This window comes from Coenobita brevimanus, chromosome 116 (genome assembly GCF_032717465.1).
Source record: "Coenobita brevimanus isolate Jiangsu-jjx chromosome 116, ASM3271746v2, whole genome shotgun sequence".
In the NCBI taxonomy this organism is placed as follows: Eukaryota; Metazoa; Arthropoda; class Malacostraca; order Decapoda; family Coenobitidae; genus Coenobita; species Coenobita brevimanus.
In genome coordinates, this window is record NC_137069.1 from 1,725,001 (window position 1) to 1,750,000 (window position 25,000).

At 43.1% G+C, this 25,000-nt stretch overlaps 1 protein-coding gene across 1 annotated transcript in view; it reads left to right on the top strand.

Moving 5' to 3' along the window:
* The window catches only part of LOC145418765 (uncharacterized), a 402,864-nt gene that overhangs the window by 180,324 nt on the left and 197,540 nt on the right, over window positions 1–25,000 (top strand). Inside the window, exons 10-15 of the mRNA XM_080287101.1 lie at window positions 1,724–1,892; window positions 7,094–8,476; window positions 12,159–12,299; window positions 14,823–15,255; window positions 16,473–22,235; window positions 22,335–22,403. Coding sequence (XP_080143227.1) covers window positions 1,724–1,892; window positions 7,094–8,476; window positions 12,159–12,299; window positions 14,823–15,255; window positions 16,473–22,235; window positions 22,335–22,403 — 7,958 coding nt within the window. The remainder of the gene's footprint in view (window positions 1–1,723; window positions 1,893–7,093; window positions 8,477–12,158; window positions 12,300–14,822; window positions 15,256–16,472; window positions 22,236–22,334; window positions 22,404–25,000) is intronic.

Sequence of the window (25,000 nt, forward strand, 5' to 3'; positions counted from 1 at the left end):
TATTTGTATAGTGTTGAAATAAAATTAGAGTATATTTGTATAGTGTTTAAATAAAATTAGTGTATATTTGTATAGTGTTTAAATGATGTTGATGTTGATGCTGATGATGATGGTGATGATGGTAATGATGATGTAAATTGTGGGAGATTGAAATAAGGCACAGTACTGTATTTCTGGCACTGAGTCATTACAGTAGTTTGCATCATTCGTGTCGTTTATAAAGGCTCCAGTATATTTGCATTCATCGGCCTTGGTCACCTAATGGCAGCTCTCCATGCTGCTCAATCTCTGGCAGCCTTCCTGTTCAGTACTGGCATATTTGTTTTATTTAATTTGTGGCACAGTGCAAGAACACACAGTACTATTATACTGTACTTGTATTTTTTCATTACAACAGTAAGACTTCACTTTAATGGACTAATTGGGGCCCAAGCCATTCCGAATAAAGCAAAATTCCGTTAAAAGCGACATCCAGACTTCCCCCTGCTAACCCGGACTTTTTCTGATATATTGGACATTAGACTGGATCACACCAACGTTTTTAAACTGTTTTCACAACCACTGCAGTACTGTACAGTCACTACTTTTTATACGTTGATCTGGTATTCGATAATTCGCTACAACGATAGCAGAAAAATTCCACCCCAAAATCCGATTTGCGATGGATTTCCCGCTATAATGATATTGCCCTCGGAGCACCAGTCATACGCAAGGCGACCATCGCTTGTCTCAGACAAGATGGCGGCCCCAGCGTGCAGAGCATTGTTTGGGTTCAGTTGCGGTCCAGCCACCCCTTCAAAGCCCTGTCTTTTCCACACTTTCACGTGTGCCCCCCTGCTATTGTCACCCTTCAGCCAAACATCGTGCTGCAGTAGGCCTATACATCATATAGCAAAAGGCCAACTTTACGCAAATGTGATTGTTATGGTTTTGCAGCAATTTACTGTACGTAAGTAACGTTGCCTGTATTGGTGTGATAATGTTTGTTTTGGTCTTGGAGATGACTTGGACTGACACAGGAAGTGATTAAGGTGGGTTGTCATTTTTGTTTCAGTCTTGGGTAGGTGACTCTGGGAAGTTGAGTTGACGTAACCCCCCCTTTTATAATGTATTTCAATCTCCCGATTAACAATAAACTCGTTATATGTTGAGGTATGACCTGATGTAACCCCATCATGTAACGAGTAGTGACTGTATTGTATTATACCTTCACTACAATAATCAAATGGTATAATATATATAATAATACTGTACTTTACACTGATAGACATGTCTTTTATTTACCTTACTGTGGTGAACATAGCTGAAGTGGTCAGGTAGTCCGGACTGCTTCTGACTTTATCGGACTTTTTCCGATATGTAGGAATTTAGTCTGGTAGGTCCTCGATTCCCATAAAAACAAAATCTGGTCTGTTGAAGTCCGTTATATCTAGGTCTTACTGTATTTAATTTGTGGTCATTGTGAAGCAAGGCACAGCAGAGGGTAATAAGTCTATCTTTCTGTCTATAGCCAGATGCCTTAATCCTGTAAGAGGTGGCCACAAACATATCGCCTCCATGTTGCCTTGTCCCCTGCCATTTCACAGCCCTTCCCCGGCACACACACACTATCTCTCATACGTATGCATGTTAATTAGTGGCACAATAGATGGCAATTTATATGCGTGTTATTTAAAAGCACTACGAAACAGATCCCAGTACTAAAGTTGTGTTTTACTTACAGCCTGGAGGAGAAATGCAGTAGCGGGAGCACCACGCGTCGGAGTGAACGTCCCTCGGTGTCATCCCTGGCCTCCACAGCCTCACCCTCGGCTGATGAGAGTGACTCAGGCTTCCATGGTTACAGGTCCCGGAGGTATCACCGCTCCCCCGATGGACGCTCCCTGGATGAGGTATGTCTAGTTTGAAAGTTTGTTTAATTTTCCGTAGCAACGTGTTGGCTGTGGTGAACATCTTTGAGCTACATGTTATCATTTACTTTAGGCTAGAACAAAATACAAATCTGTCAGCCAGTACAACAGTCCTTTTTTATGTGTGGGTTTGCCGTTCTGTTGTAGCTCATTGTAGGTTGATAATCCATCTGAAAATACAAGTCAGTAGTTTAAGGTGAAATTTGAGATGGTTTAGCAACCTGTACGATTAAATAATCTGAAAATACACTTTGAGGAAGTAGAGTCTAATGCGGGATGATGTTTTAGGGGAATGCAAATGGTTTTTAGACAGTCACATACTGTAGTTAATTTTCCCTCTGTAACATAGGAACTCTATTTTTTTATTTTAATTATTTGCAGAAGTTCACAATTTATGGGGACCACTGTGTCAGTTGTTGTTTTTTTTTTTTTTTTTTTACTTTTTTGTCCCTCTTGCAAGTGTGGTACCATATGGTATAACCCTCTGACGTCAGCAGAAATAATAAACAAAGTACAGGAGGTAATTTGGAGTTGAGAGTGATTATTTTTGTGGTATTAAAGTCATATTGAGCCTTTTTATTTTTTTTTTTCCCCTAAAATCTCTTGAGAGTATACAGGTGTTCCTTCCCTAACGTGGGCATTTGCTTCCGCACCGACCTCACGTTAGGCAAATATCGCGTTAGAGGGACTCTTGAAAACCCCTATTTCCTTCCGCACCCCTCCCAAAGTCCACTTTTCCCCCTTGTGGTGCAAAGTTTTTTTATACCCCCCAATTTAAACCTCCTAAAAGTATTAATATGGTTGTAAAAAATACATTAGGTCAGTACAGGACTTGTTTACTTATTGTACTGTGAGGAGAAGAGCAGACACATGTCACCAGAGTTGAGGTAGAGGGGGAGAATGCACACTAAAATCCAACACGTCACAGCCTGCCTGGTTCAAATTACCTTGTTATGCTAACAGTGCCTGCGTGAGATTTTTTTTTTTTTTTTTTTTTTTTTTTTTAATGTGTCCGACTCTGGGCATAGGTTTCACAGCCCGCTATCAAGGCCCAGTAGTCCTCTTACATACCATACACCCCTACATGTCACCACTTCGGCACTAACACCCACCGTCCATATTGAATACATGCCAGGGCTGTCTCATACAGGACTGGTGTCTTGGTATTAGCGGGGGTATTTTTACGACATGTTGGCGGGTCTTCTGTTAGATCAGTAAAGTCTGATTTAATGAAATTCAAATCCTTAAACTGTTTCCTGCCCCAGTGGGGATTTGAACCTGGGTCCGGTAGGACTGCAGGCCACCTCTCTACCGATTGAGTCACCGCCTCCCCCAAATGTTTATTTCCTTCCACAAAATCGTGCTGCGTTAGAGCAGTATTGTGCTACGGCAAACCACGTTAGGGAAGGAACACCTGTAATAGTTTTGTGGTGTAAAAGTCAGATTGAGCACATTTGTGCTTGAAACCTCACAGCCATAAGTCAGAAGTGTGCATCATTCTACACTCAATCCTCATAAATCGCAGCAATTTGGGTCTGGACCACTGCCGCGATTTACAAATTCCGTGGTTTATAAATAATAACTCTTATGAGAAAAATGAATTTGGGTCTGGACTTTTGCCAACCACCCCCCACAATACCCTACCTACACCTATCTAGGTGCCATCAAACACAAACATACAAATTTAGGAATATTCACTGCATGTATTTAATAGAAATAAGCAATGTTAAGGGATCTCACCTTAATCCTATTACGATATTGCTTAAGTGAATGGAGTGGGGTGGTGTTGGGAAGAACTTAGAACCTCTCAACACTTGTTCTTCCCAAACTCTTTCCCCAGCTTTGAAAACTTCTCTCCCTTCTCAACACGACAAATGAGCTCCAAACATTGACTGTACGACAACAGCGGCTGCTTCTTGATGCCATATTGCTTAGAGCACTTCATCGGGGGTTCGGGAGGGGCCATGGAAGGTAGGAGGTGGGGGGGAAGGTGCAGAAAAAAAGGCACGTAGCTCTCGTACTCCACGGCAATGGTCTGTAGTGTGCGGACTGGCGGGCAGAACAACAACAATGTGATGGCATTAGTATGCACACTTGCCACCAGGGACGGGTAGTGATTGGTTGTTGGGTCGTGATTTTCAAATTGAATGCCGCAGTTTACGATTCTCCTCGGAAAAGGCCCACTTTGATGCTTAGGTCCGCGATTTTCGTGACGTAACAGCAATTTATGGGTGCCGGCAGTGTGACAGCCACTTAGTCATGATTTACAAATCGTGATTTATAAACACGCTATTTACGAGGATTGAGTGTACTGCAGTTCCAATACTTGAATAATACAGAACAATAGTTTGCATACATACCTTGTAATCATTAAGCTATAACTGCCTGTGCCATAATTTTAAGTTACGTTGTTGATTTTATTATGTACATTATATTTACAAAATGGATAGCCTGTAAGACCCATTTTTCATTTCAGATATTCTTTAGGCATCATATTTGATTACCATACTGTACGCATTTTACTTTAACTTGGTATAAAATTGCCATCTCTCCATCGTGACTGCTGATTGTAACAGTAGATTAACACTAGAATGTGATCCTAATCACAAAGGTGCCATGGAAAGAATGTAGAGTCATAGTACTGTCTCTTCCTGCCACTGTGCTGGATGAAATGAGTTGCAAAAGGACTAAATCTGTTCAACTTAGGGTAAAACAGATTTGTGATACTTTTGTCCACTTTTCACAGCCATGAGGGTCTCGTATCATTGTATCGTATTGTATTTTTTTTTTTATAAAGACTCCAATGTTCTTGTGTGCATTGGCCTTGATCACCAAGTGGCTGCTGTCCATGCTGCTTAGTTTCTGGCAGCCTCCCTGTTTAGTCCTTTATCCTTGAGGTCATGCTTTATAACCTCATCCCAGGTTTGTTTCTGGTCTGCCTCTCACAGCCCTACCCTCACTGTTCACACTCCTCACCTTCTGCACCCTGTTGTTGTCTTCCATTCACTAACATGCCCAAACCATCTCAATCTTCCCCTCCTCATCACAACAGCTTAACACCCCTAACTGCTTTGAACATGTAAAACTCTTGGCCAGTGAGTCATTTTTGTAAAGGTTTTATTACTGCAATTGTGTCAGCTTTACAACAGAGGCAGTCACTTAACCCCTTCACTACTGTGCTGTAATTATTATTATTATATTTTTAAAATTCTGGTTTCCTTATGATGTCTATACAGTATTTACACTGACTATGAGAATGCATGTGAGTGAGGTGGAGGAGGAGAGTGGAAGGGGAGATCTAGGCTGAGATTAAGGGATGGAGTTGAGAGGTAGATGAGAGAGAGGTGTGTGAGTTCAAAGGTGGGCAGCCAAATGGCAGAGGACAAGGTGATGTGGAGGCCAGTTGTTTGTGGCCACCTCCAGTACCAGTACATCTGTTATGTTGTATTCTTGCCTCGTTTAGATGATTTTTACTTGGCTTAAGGGAGACAGTTGTAGTGAAAGGGTTAACATTAATACTGGGTATAATCCACTTGTCTGTAATATGCAATTTGTCCCAAAAATTCCTGGTGTTGCAAATTTTTTAGTATAAATAGATCCTATGGGGATGACTATTTTCAATCCAGCTTCAAGCCAAAAATCCCCTTTTTGATGCTTCCAGCCACTACATCACCCTCGTTTACTAACCCTCAGTTTTGCTGCCAAAATGTTACCAAAAACCTTAGTTAAATGCCAGTGTCTTTGCTGGGCCTACAGTCTGGATGAATAGATGTGTCCCTCCCTACGTGGTACCAGCCTTCCTCCCAGCTGGTGCACTACTGTAAATCACACTGTCGCCTCACATCAACAATGCAGCAGCAGATTTTGATTCATAACTCAGGTTATGCAGCATGAAAAACAATGTTTTTTTTTTTTTACCCTAAAGGTGGGGGCACTTACCATCCACTCCCTTGATGTGATGCTGCTCTCGGGTGTCTACCCTTTTCTCTCCTGCTTCTTTCCCTCCTTCCTCATCTGTCTTTCTTTACTTCATTCTTTCCTCATCCTTCTGCGTACGGGTGACTTTACACTCCCTCTTCTGTCTTTTTGTCCTTCATTCTTTCCTCTTCCTTCTGCCTATGGGTTACTGTACACTGAATGACAAGACAAATGGTTTCTTGTACACCAGGAAACTGTTTACTGTGCTGGGTGGTAACCATATAACCAAATTATGGTGCCTGGTGGTTTAGTGGGCAATTATGGCTCTCCAGTCGGATTGAGCCAGTGAAGGTTTATATCCAAGGGGTGGTTCGGGTTTGTTGCTCACGTAATGCCACTCAGGGATGTGTGGTGCCGGTCACTCTCATCTTAAATGTCAGGACCAACTTGCCTAGCCCTGAGCTCCTACACTCCTCATGGGGCAACGTAGGGTTGGATGATGGATTTTTTTTTTTTTTTCTTTTTTTTCAGGGCTGGATAAGGTAGCTACTGCTGCCTAAAATTGAGGTAGGGGTTGCTTGCAGCCTGTTGAGGCCCAATTTGGAGTTTGGCTTTAGAACTTTGTTTAAAATGTCTGAATGTGCTCAGTAATCTTGGGGGGTTCTGCTGCTGATGACTCACATTTCTGGCAGGTTGCATTAGAAAAGATATGTATTGTAGTCTAGTGGACTGTATGCAGTACAGTATAGGGCACAATAATTGCCTTTGCAATCAAATTTGCTTACATCTTTTTCTGAATATTCAAAATTTCACATCCCTTATGTGCCTTGTTGGACAAATTTCCATTCTTCCCCATATTTCCTGATCAAACTGCTCTTGAACCTCCACTGCTTAGGAATATTATGGTGAACACTTTATCTAACCGTTTCATCCCAAGGACATCTTTGTTTTCATTGTTTTCTTTCTGTCACAGAGATTATCTTTTTGATTTAAGAGGTATCAGATAGTGAATTGGTTGATTAAAGGCCTTATGTACTATAGCCCCAACAGTTTGAAAAGTCTTCCCTAAACTGAATAATGTAAAATCATCTGATGGTAGCAAGAAGAGAATACTAAGATGTCATTGTGTTGGAGACCGTACATTCATAGCAGTCCCTGGACTGTTCTTTCTGGCATGCTTTTCTTCCCACCACAATTCTCTTTTCATTGTAATCATCCTTTATGTAATAATAGAAGAGAACTGATGCAGTGTTTCGTAATTGCAGGGGAGTGAGTCTTGGCGAGGACCTGATGACTGCCTGAACACCACTTGTGACTCCATCATCTTGCGGCCGGGAGATCGTCAGCCACTCTATGCCAATGCCCCACCCAAGCCAAAACGCCTAAACACCTCCAGAGATTACAGCACCTCACCCGAAAGATCACCAGAGAGAGACGAGAGGGATCCTCGGGCATACACAGACCATGGTGGAGGCCAGGAGTCAAGGGGGCCTGATGGTCGAGGTCTTCATTACCACCCACCTTCTGCCGAGAGGAGAACACCAGACGCATATGGAGTGACTGCTGGAGGGGGCCGAGGGGATTATGAGGATGTGTATGGGGACAGTAATGAGTCAAACTCAACTCCACACAGTCCTGTTAGGAGGCCAGATCAAAGAGACTCCTACGCTTCTTCAAGAAGTGGTGGAACGAGACTATCTGAGGAGTTCCAGCTTTCAGAACCTCTGAAGTCCAATATTTATCGACAAGACGACACACTGCCACGTGTTTCTAGCACAGACCCCCACCACCGTCACCGCCTGCCTGGCCCCCCACGCCCTCACAGCGCTGACTTTCTTGAATACGATCGCAAACACAGCAACAGCAACATGTGGTCTTATCGACGAGGCAGTGGTGGGGATCTGCCCAGGCATCATGAAATGAGACCAAAGTCCTCAGTTGGTCAGAGTGAATCTGACCACTGGTCTGAGGAAAACTACGCCCAAAAGATGCGTCAGTCGTCACTGTATCACTCTCACATTCACAGCAGATCTTCCTCTCGATACTCTCCCGCTGGGCCGGCCGACAGTCCTTGTAGTGAGCTCCATCACCCACACAGCAGCCACAGTAATGTCCCTCAGCGTGTGCCACCTGCTGGAGCTGCAACACCAGACCTATACACACCTTACAAGTCAACTTCTACTACTGGTCCTACTAGTGCCACGAACAGCTTACGAAGGGGAACTGTCCAAGATTTAAAAGATGTGCAAAGGCTAGACAGCAGCCAGGAACACTTAGTAGATAACCGTCACTACCCGCGACAAGATCTCAGACCGGTGTCAAGGCAGGAGAATCGACCAGATGTGAGAATGGATGTGAGGCCAGACATCAGACAGAATCACTGGTCTGAGCACCCACAGGATTCTCGAAGAGGGTATAACCATGAAGAAGCACCCCACAAGCTTGAAGTGTCCCCCAACACAACCCTCAGTAGCATCCCAACCCCACCAGGCAGTCACCACAACAGTACCTCACCTAATGGCAGTGTCAACAATAGTTTCATGAGGTCAGCATCAGCAAGGTTGCCCCGTCATCGGCTCCATGACGACATGAAAAATACATCTCTGCCTGATGACAGCTCAGATGGTGAAAGCAGGAAAATGCAACAGGTAATGTGCATATATTGTTACTAAACCTTGTGTGGATTGTTCATTAGCAGCTAACTGCTACTGTATTCCGTAAAGTCATCCAGGACCTTCAGTTGCCTCATCGTCAAACATTCACCCTTGTGAAGGGGGAAAAAATAATGCCACCACCCACATTTTGCTACTTGCTGTAAAATAGTAGTAGCAATGGTTAGAATTACTTCCTTGTCTTGACACATGGGTGTGGCAGTCTCTTCAGTTTACAGCTTGTAATGCAGGCACTGCCGTAATATGCAAGACAGAATGTAAAAGTGAGATCTTGTGTGAATGTTTGAAACTGGGTTCAGATGAAAATAAGAGTGGAGATTGCAGAGGATCCACTTACAGCATAGTTAATTTCCATTTGACGTAGCAGGTTTGATTAGTAAATTTCCACATGGACTAGTAGGTTTTGTTGTAGAAGCTGCTTCACTTAGAGAAACTTGCTTTAAGTGCAGGTTATTTTCTAACACAAAAGTTATTTTTTAGCTTTTGCTAAGTATACTTTAGGTCTAATGAGTAACAGTCATCATCATTGCCTGGAACAGTCCACTGTAGGACAAAGGTCTCCTTTATGACCTGTTGATTTTATCTTCTGATTTTTTAGTGAGAGCTATTTATGTTTATTGAATGTAAGGAAACAAAAACAGGTTGGAGCATTAAGTACTAGCTAACTGATTTTAGTAAGCATCCAGTATTCATCACGACCCATCACAGTACATTATAGAGAATTATGGCTTCATGAAAAGTGTGGGATTATATAGTTAGGAATGCTGAAGCTGCATGTGGTGTGGTAAGAGTAGCAACAAAGAAGAAAGGTACAGCATGCTGGGATGAAGTGTTAAGAGAACACTGGGGGAAAAGAGGATGAAGTGGCTAGAGTGGATACATGACAGGGGTTCAGTTGAAATAAAAACTGAATATATGGAAAGCAAGAAGCATGTAAAGAGACTAGTGAAGAGGATTAAGGAGGAGGTAAATGATGATTTAGGAAGGAAAATGAATGCAAATTACGCTGGAAATAGGAAGTTACTCTTTAAAGAGATGTGGAAATGTAGAAGTGACAGTGGAAAGAAATGTGAAAGTGTGAAGAATGTAAGTGGTAGATTATTAACCCATGGGGATGAAGTAAGGGCCAGATCGAAGGAATATTTTAAAAGTCTGATAAATGGAAATGGAGAGAGCAAAGCGACTGTTAACACAACTGTTTTTGGGAAGTGTACAGAGAAGGAATGCAATGCCAGGAATGTGACATTCACACAGGTGAAGAACACTGTGAAGCGGCTGGAAAACGGGAAAGCAGCTGGGGTTGATGTATGCAAAGATGATTAAGTGTAGTGGAGAGAGCAGAATGAAGTGCTTGTTGGAGATATGTAAGAAGGCATGGATGAGTGAAACTGTGCCAGTAGAGTGGAGAAAGGTAGTGACTGTACCCCTGTATGAAAATAAAGGTGAGCGAAGTAGTGCAAGAATTATCACGGCATAAATCTGTTGAATGTTGTGGGAAAGGTATATGGAAGAAATTATAGAGAAAGTAAGAGAGGTATCAGAAGTCCTAGTGAGTGATGAACAGGGTGGCTTTAGGAGTGGCAGAGGATGTGTGGATCAAATATTTGCAGTGAGACAGATGGATTTACCCCATCAGATGTGTTTACGTGAAGCTACAGAATTTGGTGAAAGTTTGTGGCGTATCAGATAGAGCCAGGATTCTGGGGGCTTGAATGATAATTGAATGGAAGTGCGGCCCATTGGATTGGGCAAACTTGGGCTGTCTGGACTTTGCTGCTTCTCACCCTGCCCTAGGGTGGAAAAGGAGGTCCGGATGATGATGACAGATAGTGAAGAAGGCTTGTGAGAAGGACTATAAGGAGTTATGGCATTTATGGGTCTGGAAAAAGCATAAGACAAAGTGGACAGAGAAGGATTGTGGAAGGTTTTGCAGATGAACAATGTAGATGGTAACTGCTAGGTGTCATCAAGAGTTTTTGTGATTGTAGTGAGTTATGTGCTAGGGTGAATGGGCAGCTAAGCAAATGGTTCACGATCAGTGTTGGCGTGCGACAAGGTTGTGTGATGTCCCCATGGCTGTTCAGTATATATATGTGGATGGGGTGATGAGAGAAGTAAAAACACAAGTGATGGAGATTGATGACATTGGTAATGAAAGGTGATGGATGGAATATCTCAAATTTGTTGCTTGCTGATGGTGCAGTGCTACTTGCAAATACCGGACTAGAGCTTGGTAGACTAGTGTAGAGTTTTGCAGATGTCTGAGCGTCGTGCCTTGAGAGTAAATGTGGAAATTAGTAAAGTGATGGTTATTGAGAGAGAAGGTGACTCCCAGTGCGACATTACAGTGGATGGAGAGAGACTGGAATTGGTGAGAGAGTTCAAATACCTGGGTACAGTGATAGGAAAGAGAGGAAAATGTGTCAAAGAAGTGGAAAGTAGAGTGACACAAGAAAGGAGAGTAGCTGGTGCTATGAAGGCCATGATGAGAAACAGAGGCTTGAGTGTTGCAGCTGCACAAGGCTTACATGAAGGAGTGTGAGTGACAGCATTAACCTACTGATGTGAGACTATGGCGTGGCATAATGTGATTCGTGAAAGATGTGGAGTGAGGAAGGTTATGGACACCAGAATTGAAGAGAGTGTACTGAGATGGTATGGCCATATGGAGAGAATGGGTAACAGAGGAGTGTTGAAAGAGGTATATCTGAGTGAATTTGAAGGAGGGAGGAGGCAAGGTAGGCCAAGGAGAAGGTGGAGGGATATGGTGGATGAGTGTGTATCTGGGTATAACAGGAATAAAATAATGAGTCTGAGCTGAATGAGCTAAGGGGATGGTGAAATTGGTGGTGTTTTTAAAAAGCTGCCAGTACAGTGCAGTCAGTTTATCTGGCCAGCTTTTCCTTATCTGTGTTGTGGTTTAACATTACTTAACTGATATGACTAATCCCATGATTCAGCCGTTTTTTTAAAGATTGGTTGGTAGGTAACATATCAGGTATTTACTGTATGATCAGTTGTTACATAACACCAGAAAAAGACAGTTGTTCAGATTAGTGTAGTCGTGAGAAGGAACAGTGAAGAAATAGTATAGCAGGATTAATATTTATCCATCAGGGGGGTAGGGTGAAGAGATAAGTTAATGAGGGTTCTGTGAGTTAAAGGGAGGGCAGCCTGATGATGGAAGACAGGGTGACGTCGAGGGGATTTTTCTGCTGCCATCCATCCTGGGATTGAGTCATTGGACTGTAGATTGATAGATAGATGGACAGTTACTTCACCCCATCTGTAGGTGGAAATAAGGATTAGGATGGTGATGACTGTGATGTAACTGAACCTTTTATCTTCCCCTTTTTCCTTTCAATTTGAGGATTTATATTTTTATTATGCCATCTTCAGATGATTTGTATGTAAGGTTTGAGAGACTTTCTGAAGTGAAGAATGTAAATTTAACCTTTATTAGTCACATCACTACCAGAGAGCTCATCTAAGCTAAACAGAATTGGCAGTATGTAGCAGGAACATAGTGGAAACATACATCATCACAGTGAAGAGGTTAGCAAGAATATCTATATTTTGATGTACTGTATTATAAAATGTTTGATATTTTGCCACATTGTCGGAGGTCGATTTTAATTGTTTTGACCCCATCTTTCAGAGAGAAGAGTCGATGAAGCGGCTCCTGGAGTGGAAGCAGCGGATGCTCCAGTCACCGCTGACGCGCAAGTCCACCTCCACACGTTCAGACGGAGCCACCACGCCACAGCCCAGGACCCCCAATGAAGCATATAGACAACAGGTTCGATGCTTGGTTCATCAGCCGTAGTATTCAGATACAGTCGTCTTTATTTTTATTTATTTTTTTTTTTCCAACTTTGCCATTGTCCTCCATCATTCTTTTTTTCCAGTTTCAGTTTTACAGTTTTGGTTATTTGCAAATGAGTATCTGTCCAAAAATACATCTGACTTAGGTGTACAGTATTTTAGGATGATTTAGTAAAGTTTGTCTGGTGATGTCTTGGGACACTGCAAAGGTTTTTAGGTAATGATATAGTTAAATCGTGGCTGTGGGACCGGTTGTAGATGGGTTTTCCGTATTCGCGTTTTTTCACTGTTTGCTGGTGTATCTGTTTCCTACCAGCCGTGACACGCAAGGAATGACAGATTAGCTCGCATTAACCTGTTAGCATCAAAGATAATCTATACTTTGTTCTTGATATCTTTGGTCTCAAATAAACCTAACTGAACTTTTTTTACTGTAACCTGGCCTAATATTACCATCCATCAGACTTGAATGTTGAGCTGTAGCAGTAGAATAACACTAAAATATGATGCTGTTGTGAATAAATCTCATGGAAAGGATGCTCAGCTGTAGCAAGAACATAATATAAAAGAGATCCATGGGCTGAAGATGTTACAGGAATATTAAATACAGGGTTGTACAATTGTTCATCAAGCAGTATGTGTGCCAGATTTCCCTTTTTTAACTTGTTTTATTTTGTTTAATGCATTGACAGCCTGATAAATATATGGTATGTGTTACCTATAGTTAACAGTGGTAGTAGTTGTAGCCCTTGTTTCATCTGAAATGTGAATATGGTGGACTGTAGGCTTAAGTTTCCTACCCCCTGCAATCCACTATCCTCCTGTGAGGGGGGATAGGGAGGGGATTTGGAGGGACGTTTGTGTAACCAGTTAACGGAGATGCTTGGTTATATCAGTGCCACCACGTAAATTACACATACTGTATAAGTGTATGATTAGTGGTAGGTGGGGGCACTTATCATCCACTCACTCGATGTAGTGCTGCTTTCAGGTGGCTGCCCTTTCCTCTCTTCCATCTCTTTCCTTCCTCTTATGTCTTTCTTTCCTTCTTTGTTTCCCCTTCCTTCTGTCTACAGGTGACTCTGCACTGAGGGACAAGCCAAGTGGTTTCCTGTATACCAGGAAATCATGTACTACACTGGGTGGTAACCATATAACCAAATTATGGCGCCTGGTGGTTTAGTGGGTAATTAAGGCGTTCCAACTGGATTGAGCCGGTGTCAGTTTATATCCAATGGGTGGTTTGGGTTTATTGCTCATGTAATGCCACTCAGGGATGAGTGAGGCTGGTCACTGTCATCTTAAATGTCAGGGCCAACATGCCCAGCCCTAGGCTTCAATGTTCCTTATGGGGCAACACAGGATTAGATGATGTATGATGTATAAGTGTATGATAACAGTGGCATAGTGTGAGCAAGATGTGATTGGCAGGTGGTGCTTATAGCTTTGATTACTGGAAACTGACATTTTTGTGTCTTATATGAAGTTACATTCTTAAGGATGCATGACAGAAGTTAGTCACTTAAAGATTTTTGTGTCTCCCTTTTTATACAGTACATTATACTGTATATACAGCATATTGGAATACAGTGTTACCAGAAGCCAGAATCTGAACAAACTTGGGCTGGGATTACCAGTGGTGTATACAATACTGTGCTTCCTTGTTGTCTGCCTTCATGGCACTGCCCTCATGTGGTAGTACTGAATAACTGAGTGGTGGAGCTGGTCAGCTATACACTCGTCACTCTATCTCTGTCCCCTTGAAAGGAGGATGGTGGGCAGCAGAAGGGCAGTTTTAGCCTGCAGTTCACTGGGTTCAAATCCAGATGAGTTTGGTGTTGCAACTGCCAGTGTTTCTTCATTTACTATCTTCCTTCCTAAGTTACAGTCCTTTACTAGTATCTGCAGGGCAGACTTGAAATTTTCTCTAATACGGATTCAGGTTTATTGTGTATTACTTCAGACGTTTAGGATGTCATGAATTTCTTGTTTGGCCTAGGATGTCACTAGCCTCACACTGGTATTGGTCTTTTGTTGACCTTTCTATATTTTTAAAGTGTAGTCCACTAAACAATCACAAGACTCATTTGTTTGATGAAATTGGACTTCTTTGATATTTTGCCATGGTTTAGTGTCTGATAGTTTGAAGTAACCGTAAGTACAGGTTAATGCCAAAGATTATTGCTGTAATGGGTGATGTAATACATTTATTTGTCACTGAAATGGAATGTGATGTATAGTATTGAAGATCGTTTTGCTTTATATTGTATTTCATGATGTAAAGTGCAGCAAGAGTGTGTATAATATGATAGCTATTCATCAGTGTATGTTTCCAGCAACACTTTCTGTTTGTGCAGCGGTGTACTTTTCTCTGTGCAGTAACTTTGATTAATGTGCCCTGTTTATACTTTATTTTGTCACTAGCACTGTACCATTTTTTTGTTTCATTTTGTTGACACTACATTGAGCTAACAGTTCTTTTATTATTTCTTAATAGGTGCTAAATGAACTGGCAACACAAGAAGCTAGGACAAAAGTCATGCAGAATCATGGACACATGCAAAATTCTGCACCACCTTGCATGGAAGCAGGCCCACCAGGCCCCTCAGGCTTCCCTCCAGGGGCATCACAAGGGTATCAGGGACCCACACCTCCTCACATGGGCCCTGTTAAGTATAACGCTGGCAGCCATGGTGGTTTGGGTCCTCATTCAAATACAGACCCTTCGTCATGTTTGGGTCCCTCTCCGGGTGTGCCAGGGGAGCGTCCAGCCCCCCAGGGAGGCTCGTCTCATCCTGGATCTGATAGTGGTGGCAGCAGGAGGCGGGAGGGGCGGAGGGAGAGCTCAAGGACGAGGCATGTTAGTGGAGGTGAGGGCCGCAGGTCAACCTCCACCTCGCGCTACAACAGCTACTCCTCGGATGAAGAGGGTGAGTAAACCAAATACTTATTTTTGTTCTGTTAATAAGTCTCAGCACAGTGTACAGTAAGTTCTCAATATAAGTTTGCCCTTTATATAGGTATAATCTTGAGTGTAAAGTTCACAGTAAAGACGAAAAGCTTGTATATTAAAGAGTCATTGCTACATATGAAGTTGACTTGCCCACATTCCTCGGTTTTATAGTTCTGGTTGTATGAAGAAAGTTAGGATATTATGTAACAAATCATTGATATTTTATGAGGACTTACTGTATCAATAATGTGTTTTTTTGGCCATGTCTTTGCTTGGTGTCCACTGATTTCATGTTACATTATATTTTGTTCATATCATATTGTTTACTACTGTACTCTGTTAAGGATTACCTGTATGTTGGTTTGTCCTTAACCACTGTATTGTTTGGTACTAACAAATACTGTAGTGTTTTTTTTAGTACAAGGGTTGTATATGACTGCTTATGGGTATTTGAAGGTGTTTGGTATCTGTTGTAGCCTTTCCCAGTGGTAAATCTATCTGCTTCACCTATTATTGCATAGTGCTGTACTGTTCGGCATATGGCATCCAGGTTTGGGTCCAGTTGAATCTCTTTTATGGTACTAATATATAAATATATTTAATAGTAACAATTACCGGTACGGCATAAACTAAAAGGAAATGAAAGGTAATCTGTGGCGAACAGTGAACCGGCCGGATGCATGTTGTTGGTGGGCCGGATCATTGTTGAAAAAGATTAAATTTTCTGTCTCGTTTGCTCTTCAGTTCTTTCTTCTGTTAGCAAAGTAAAACTGTTTCAGTCTTCTCACTGTTTCGGTTATAAGTTTGGCATCTAATTATGTTATATGTCAGATGTCATTAGTGTAAATGCATTGGCATCCTGAAACTATGGTGAACTAAAATCGCATGCTCGGACTTTGTCTAAAAACCCCGGGATTGGCTTCCGTTCAAGGTGAACTTTTAACTCTGGCATGGACGCCATTGAAGTAGCCATCTGTATCAAATAATGCTGTCTCCTGCAACTGGATTCTGAGGTTAACCTGGGTCAACATAAGCATGTGAAGATTACTTCTGCATAAATGCTTGTTCTTCATTCTTGAGCTTGGTCATGGGAGGTATTGCTCACTTCTTCTAGCAGCATGTACCAAGACTTTACTAACACCAAAGGCTAATGTAGAGCCATACTTGTGTGGCTGATCAAGCTGTGGCCCACAGATGTGATGGAGGAGCGAGAAATGCGCAAAAGGTCACGTCGCAGCTCTCGACGGAGCAGCACAGACCTGAGTCGAGACAGTAAGAAGGTGATGTCCACTTCTGAGGGTGGCAGAGGCTGGGACTGTGATGAGAGACATGATGTGCCACCGGACAAGGCCAGGGACATTGCCAATGAGTATAACAGAGATAATTTCCTGCCAGATCAGTTACCCCCTACTGATATCCCTAAAGCTTCCCCTGATTATGTAAACATTAATGTGGTAAGTGAAGCTAGGGAAGATAATCGAACAGTCTGCAATCCCACGGGTAACATAGGCAATACTGAAGTAAACAATCTGTACAGTGAACGGACGGTGAGTCAAAGAGCTGAACCAGTGTTTATAGAAAACCATGAGGGTTATGATGAAGTGCGAAGGTTTGACCCAAGACAGTACAAGGAAGAAAAGAATTTAAGTGCATCAAGAAACTGTGAACAAAATTATGTGTACAGTGACCAGATATATGCCACAAGAGACCCATATTATGTGTCTGATGTTCAGCTGCCCGCCATGAATGACAACAAATATGAGGATGAGAAAAATAACAGCCCAGTGAACAGTGAATCAGTGAGAGAGTTAAGTACCTCATTTGTTACCCAGAACTCCATGCAGAGTGAATTTCAGAAGAACAATGATTCCTTTGATCTTAGAAATCATGGTGAAGACAGAAGACCAGTTGATTTGAATAAGAGTTTTGTCCTCAACACACAGCTAAGGGAAGAGAGTCTTGAAAGTGCCACAGGATTTTCTTCCTATGATTCTCACTCAGTTCAAAAAGTAGATAACATGCACATTCCTCAGAAAAGCAGTTCACAGGATGACACCACTTCTACAGGCAAATATTCCGACAGTGGTTATGATACACTGCGTGCCGAAGTTCCCATGCGTCGTGATGAAAAGAAAGGTTCCAGGGGAGGGTCGTTGTGGAATCCCGACAGCTTAGACAGCAGCCCAGAGTGTTCCAGTGTTGTGCGGCGGAGAGGCTTTGATCCAGCTGGCAGGCGGCCAGAAACGTGGAGCCCTGAGAAATTTGAAAGGTCTTGGGGAGGGATTAGCTCCGACCTAAAATCAAAAGTGGATGAGTCTAAGGTTGTAAAGGAGTATAGTTATGAGTACATCACCCCTGACAAAAATTGTGACATCTCTCCACAGGAAAACCTTAAGAATATGCCCAGTTCATTGAAAAAATCTGCTCCTGTTTTACCTTGCTTAGAGAGTCCAAAGATGGTACAAGAAACTCAGTTTCAGACACAAACCCAGATTAATCTTGTTCAGGATCGTATTAAAAAATTCTCAAGCAATTCTTTAGATACCAAAGATGATTATGCAATGAATGTGGATGGGCCACAGAGGGGGTATCCAAGAGTGGGAGAATGTAAATCTAAAATAGACAATCAGGTGAAAGCTAGTACTGCACCTGGACATTCAAGCCGCACTTTCAAGGAACCCTTGAAAGAGCCATTACAACCACTCTCTCCTCAAGCGCGAAGTTCGGAGGCTCTCGTCTCTCCACTGAAGGCTGAATTTGCTACTTCAGAATCCACCATAGTGACAGCCCAAGAAGCACAAGTGAAGAATGTTTCTGATTATAAGAGTAAGGAAGAAATTCTTGGAACACCCGTATGTGAAGGCAGCCCTGCAACCAGTCTCAGGTACAACTCTGGCTCTGAACCTTCCAGCATGGAGTATAGGGAACTTAGAAGCCCCCAGGACATAATGGATTCAAGACTGAGCAGGACAAATATTAGAAAGTTTTTGTTTGATGATGACAATAAACCTGAGGAAACTAGACATACAGACCAGCCAGCAAATCAAGTGAAGCCACCACTTATGAAGAAGCCAGCACAAACAAGGTCAGTTAAAGCACTTCTGAAGAACTTTGAAGAAAAATCGTTGGAGCACATGGAGAGAGTCAGTACAAATCAGGATATTTCCCGGAGGAAATTCCACAGCGACTCAGAAATGCTCTCTAATGAAAGTTCCAGTGATGAGGGCCAAAGTGAAGACCTGTACACAGCTAATTCAGACCAGATCCCAGTGTCACCAACCACATCTGTCCTTGCAGAGCTCAGAAAATTTGCCGATGTTAAGAAAGATGATCCACTTCCCCTCATACCCCCTCCAAGACCTCCAAAGAAACCTACACTTGGTGGGGAGATGGAAACAGTAGTCACACCAGGATACATGCGGCTCAGTCTAGCCGATTCAATCCAGGAGTCTCTGAAAGTCCAGGAGGATAGTGACAGTGGTGGTGAAGAACCCAGCTGGATGGAGTCAGCTCTAAATAGTGAGCAAAGCAAGCACACCTTCCCTCTCCCTGACCAAAATAATACTGTTATTGACCTTGACAAGCCTCCAGAGGAAGAAGCACCACCTCCTCCCATGTATCATCACCCAGGAGACACACACGGTCCCCTCATGAGGCCTAATCCATACACTGAAGAGAACTATCTACCCATGAGTCCTCCTAAGAAACTCAGTCATGGATCCAATATTCTTGCCCCAGCCAGCTCTTGCAGTAGCCTCAGCAGCAAGCATCTTCCTACACCTGAGCCACTGTATCCTGATGCCTTTGCAAAAACGGAGTATGAAGAGCACACGTATATTGAAATGAGTGGGGATACTTCTTCAGCAAGGGCTTCTATTTTATCTTCAACTGGTCCACCTCCTCCTCGACTGGACTTCAGCAAGATTACAAATGAGCATGTGCTTTCCCCTGAAAGCCCGAGATACTATGAAATTGGTGACAGAGATGAGCAACAACATTATGAGTATATCTACAAAGGTCAGCCACATTATGAAGCAATATATATGGAAGTTCCAAATCCAGAGAGGGAGGGGCCTCCAGCAGAAGAAAAACCTAAAATTCCAAGCAAGCCAAATGATCTAAAAGCTCAAGCAACTGCTGATAGGAACCATCCACAAGATCCTGCTTTAAATTCATCCTTGAGCAAGTTAGACCTCAAGTCACAGTCCAATGCTTCTTCTGATGCAGATGATGAAGCATCAAAAGATCTTGATAGTCTCGACCCTCCACGCAATCCCCGTTTCAGCTTGTCAGATACTTTCCGCCCAGCTTCATATTATCTGAGTGGTGCTGAGCCATCAAGTGATCCAGATGCACAGGATTCCTCAGACTCCGATCTTGTGCCTCCTCCTCCAATTCCCATGAGTCCACCTCCAATGGATGAGCTGGATACGAGTGGTCCAAAAGCCAAGAACTTTGACTTCGAGAACCTTGAGACCCCAGATCCACCACCACATCTGAGAAATGCACTGAGTTCATCAAGGTCTTTAAGGGGTAGTCAGAGTCACCTGCGGGAAGACCTCAATTCCTCCAAGTCATCAATAGGAAAGGAAAAACGAATGTATGAGAAATCCGATTCTTCGTCCAGTCTTCAGGCTGACAAACTGAAGAGGAGACCTGTATTTGAGGAGACCCTTGATAATCTCCATGATGATGATAGCTTTATTTTGAGGTCTGAAGATCGCTATCCAGCCTCAGCTGCATACCCAGAAGACTGTTCCGTACCTGGAACTGAAAAGAAATTCCAAAGAGATCGACGAAAACCTTTTCCTCCTTGCTCAGAAGATATCCTTCTTCCTGGAGACAAACATGAACCTTCCGCCAGGCCAAAATCAGCTTTGGATCATAATGCCTCTTTTCAGAGTATTCATGATACTTCCTTTGCATCTAACAAAATAGAAAATCCATATGTTAATGAAGGGTTTCAGCATGGTACCATATCCCCTGTAAATTCCTACCAGAATCCTTTGAGTGGTAGAGGGCATTGTAATGTGCCTGCTACATCAAAGATGTTTATACAGCCCGAAAGAGAAAGGTCAAACTCGACAGGATCACGGCCCAAGTCACCTGATCCATATGCAGAGCGTAATGAACTGTCAACATACCAAAACGTGCCAGCACCAAGAACATCGCTGCTAAGAAAGAGCTCTCCTCAGATTAATACAAGTGGTACAGAGCCTATTGGATCTCCCATGATTGATGCACTTAGGGGTGTTCACAGTCCAGTGGCTCAACTAAACACCTGTCATCAACGAACATCATCAGAGGCTTCTTCTCGTAGTATGGTGAGTCCAACAGCAAGTGTTACTTCAGGCAGTGGCAATGTGGGTCCCATACATCTTAGGGCACTTTCCAATGCCTCTGTGGGCAGTGAAACCAGCCCACGTTCAGCTCCTTACTATTATTCTGATGTTATACGTGATGATGCGACTGCAATACCTGATAGTGTGGCTGGAACCCCACGCTCCCGGTCCTATCAGCTGAATAATCAGCGTGACCTGGAAGCAAATAAGAGGCAAGATATAGGAAGGAAAGTGAATCAGATAACAAGTCCTTCAGAGTTTGAGCAGCGTCGGGAGAGACTTGCACATGAACTAAGGACGTCAGTAGAGTTTTTAGAGGGCAAGACAGTTTCATCTCCAGATGAAAGGAATGTGTATGACTCAGACACTCTGCGAAAGATGAAGCGACGTGCTTATACTCCCGATCCTGAGCTAGATGCCAAAAATGTGTTCCCGCATGGTCTGTCACTGAAAACAGAGAGCCCATTGCCAGGCCCTCCAGTGGGACACCGTAGAACACGATCATTAGAGGGACTTCTTGATGAACCACCTCGTCACATTGTAGGTGGAGCAAGTAACATTCCAGAGCCAGTTAAACCATCCACTGGTGGTTCAGAGCAACAGTCTTCAGTATTTCATAATGTGACACCAACAGCTCAACCTCCTTATATGACATCAAGACATGGGGCATCTAATTCCACTGCAGCCTCACCACCACCATTAATCCCTCCTCATCGTGGTGCTTTTTCCCAGCTGACTAGTCAACGAGCCTCTGTGAGCAGCCTTCATAGCAGTGGCAGTGTGCCACAGAGGACAACCTCACCCTATGCCACATCACCCCTTCCAGTGTCACCTGTACCACCATATCAAGTAGGCAGTCGTGATAGCCTTGTAAGTAGGGACAGTTCAACCAGTCGCCTCTCTAACTATGACCCTCGAACTCCCCTGGAGGCAAAAAGTCCCATCAGTCATGAGACCCTGCATGAGGAACAGGATTGGGAAGACGATAGCCAGTGGCGTGAACAGCTACGTCGTGCCTCAATGAGACACACCAAATCTTTGGAGACACTTGATGATGGGCGTCCAAGACGAGCAGGCGATGGCAGTAGCAAGGATTTCCGTCCACCAGCGAAGTTGAGTGTCCCAAATAACTCTTCGAATGTTGCACATGATTCCACCCAACAGCGACTACAGCAGTTGCACTGGGATGAATACACCGTGGACTATCGAGAAGGACGGGTAGGCTCGAACCAGTACCGGAATACCGGCGGACTGCATTCGGAAACCCTCGAGAGAACCCGACGTGGCCTTACTTGCCTCGAGGGTTATGAGTGGGATGAAGCCGAAGAGAAGTTCAAGAAGCCAAGCCAGTCTGGTGGTCTACCTCGCAGTAACGTACATCAGCCTTTTTTAGTCGACGGCCTCCCACCTTCACCCGGGACTCAGTGCGAGGACCTGCCGCCATGCCAGCCCAGCCCGGCGCAGTGCCTCGCCCCCGCCCTGCCCTCCCCGCCCCCACACCAGCGTTTTTTAGCGGGCGGCGATGAGAGCGAGGACGTGTCTTCGGGGGTCGGAGGGAGGCCACCCGGTGAGAATGAGCAACGGGAGGAACTCTCAGTCACTTCACCACCTGCATCACCACCACCACCTCCACCACCTCCACCATCACCGCCACCTCCACCACCACCACCACCACCACCGCCACCTCCACCACCTCCACCACCACCACCACCACCGCCACCACCTACGCAGGATGTCACCTTCTCCACCACGAATCCTGTGCCTGATGTCATCCCTCCTCATGGTGAGTACCCAATGGCCTGTACTGGTGGAGGTGTATACAGGTTGAATGTATTTTGTCATCTGTTTCAGTGGTTCAGTGATTGTACCCCCTGGTGTGTGGAGGGAGAATACTGTACGTTGTTTCATTAGCATATTTAGGGAAGGGTTACACTGGGATTAGCAAACTTTACATACGTAATTTGCATCTTTTCCTGGCTAGTGCCGTTATTCTGGGGGGTTTGACGTTGAGATTATTATACTTTACGTTATGTGAATTGCATCTTAGTCTGGTTATTATGGTAGAGCCCGTTCTTGGTCGACAAATATACTGTATGGGTTGCACTTCCATATTCACAGCTTTTCGTTTACAGTTAAATAGTTATTGGTTTGAAAATACAGATCTAGATATAATTCAGTCTCATACATGACTTATACTCAGTTTTTTTTTATCAAGGCGAAGATGCACTTGACAGATTGGTGATTATTGGCTGAATGCAACAGTACTTCATAATCTAGTATTATTAACTGACAACAAATATCTGAGGGAGAAATTTGGATTAGTAAATATTTTTTGGACATGTTGCATTCAGCCAGTCATCATCAACCTGTCAAGTGCATCTTCGTCTCAGTAAAAAAAAACAGAGTATAGTGAACCGATTGCTCATTACGTTGGAAAGTGATCTGAACACTTCCTTGGTTGTATTGCTAGATTCACCGCATTATTTCTCTATTGACCTTTGCAGTTGTAGTCGTAGCCAAAATATCAGATGGAGAAGGAAAGGAATATCTTCGTGTGAATTTTTATGCTTGGTGTATCGAAGTTACAGAAGTGTATATATATATATATATATATATATATATATATATATATATATATGATTTTGAAAAGGCGTTTGATAGTGTTTCACGTGGAGCTATGTTGAAAATTATGAGATTCTGTGGTATACCAGAAAAGTTTGTAAATATTATTAGAAGCCTGGATGAAAGTACTTTTTGTAAGGTAATGGTGGGTGGTTCTTTGAGTGATCCATTTCAAGTTAGGTCAGGAGTGATTCAAAGAGGAGTTCTTTCGCCATTGTTGTTTGTTTTGGTTATGGATTATGTTATGAAAAAGGTTGTAAGGAGAACAGGTGCAGGAATTAACTGGAAAGAAAATAAGAAGCTGATGGATTTGGACTATGCTGATGATATTGTACTGATTTGCGGAAGTGTTGGCGAGATGCAGAGGGTGCTTGGTTGTCTGGTGGAGGAGGGAGAGATAGTGGGATTAGTAATGGATTGTGGAGGGACTGAAATTGTTAATATGAACGTGGGGAACCAAATCGATTGTGTAATTGGGAATGGTGTGGTGAAGAATGTAGAAAACTTTAAATATCTGGGAGCGATTGTATCATCTAATGGATCATTGGACAGTGAAATTGAGGAGAGGATTGGACAGGCTTGGCGAGCTGTTGGAGTGTTGAAGTCTATATGGAATAATGATATGCTTTCGGTACATACTATATAGGGTGAAAATTTGTAAGTCCATGGTTAGACCAATTTTAATTTACGGGCATGAGTCATGGTACAGTACAATTGCAATAGAGTCATGGTACAGTACAATTGCAATAGAGTCATGGTACAGTACAATTGCAATAGATGAGAGAGTGTTAGGATTTGAGAATGGAATACTGAGAAGGATTCTTGGGGTGAAGTGGCAGGACAGGGTTGCAAATGCAAGAGTGAGGGATGTTGCGAGAGTGGAACCAGTTAATGAATATGTGAGACTGTCTCGCTGGAAGTGGCTGGGGCACATATACAGAAAAGAAGGTAGTTTAATACAGGATGTGCCAGAGTGGACTGCTAGAGGAAGAAGAGGTAGAGGTAGGCCGAGGGAAACCTGGTTGAGGACAATGAAAAAAGAAGCAGGAGAGGAGTGTTGGTGGGACCTGAAGGAGATGGCAAGAGACAAATATTGGTGGAGAGAGTTCATTGTGACCCTATGCATCCCGTGGGGTGCCACAGGAAATGATATGTATATATATTTTTTTTTTCAGAGTACAGTATATTATTTATGGTACCAAAGCTGCCTTATCTTTTCGTCCATAACACAGTCGTATTTGAAACTATTTACCATACTGCATGTTGTATTGTCATCACATAACATATTTTCCATTCGTGAGTGTTATTCTGCAAACATTCGTGAGTTGGGGGGGAATTATATGAACAAAGTTTGAAGCGCTGTGTGTGAATGCCAATATTTGCTATGTATTTCGTGTTCTCCAAGGTTAATTTATCAGTAGTGAGGTATTTCACATCGGGCACATTACCAGACATGCGTCCATAGTCTTGTCAGGAAGCTCCCTAACACCTTTTCCCAGGCGATTTATTTTGTTTACTACACCATGCCGTTCCTTTCCGTGTTGCTTAAATTTTTCTGATATCACTGTATAAATAAGGAACAAAACGATACTAACTGGCCATTTCCAAAAATAAAATCACTGAGGAATAGGTGTTAGGGACGTGGTAGTCCAGCCCTAACACCTTTTCCCAAGCGATTTATTTTATTACCATGCCGTTCTTTTCTGTTACTTAAATTATTCTAATATCACCATACCCTGCGTAAATAACGAACAAAAC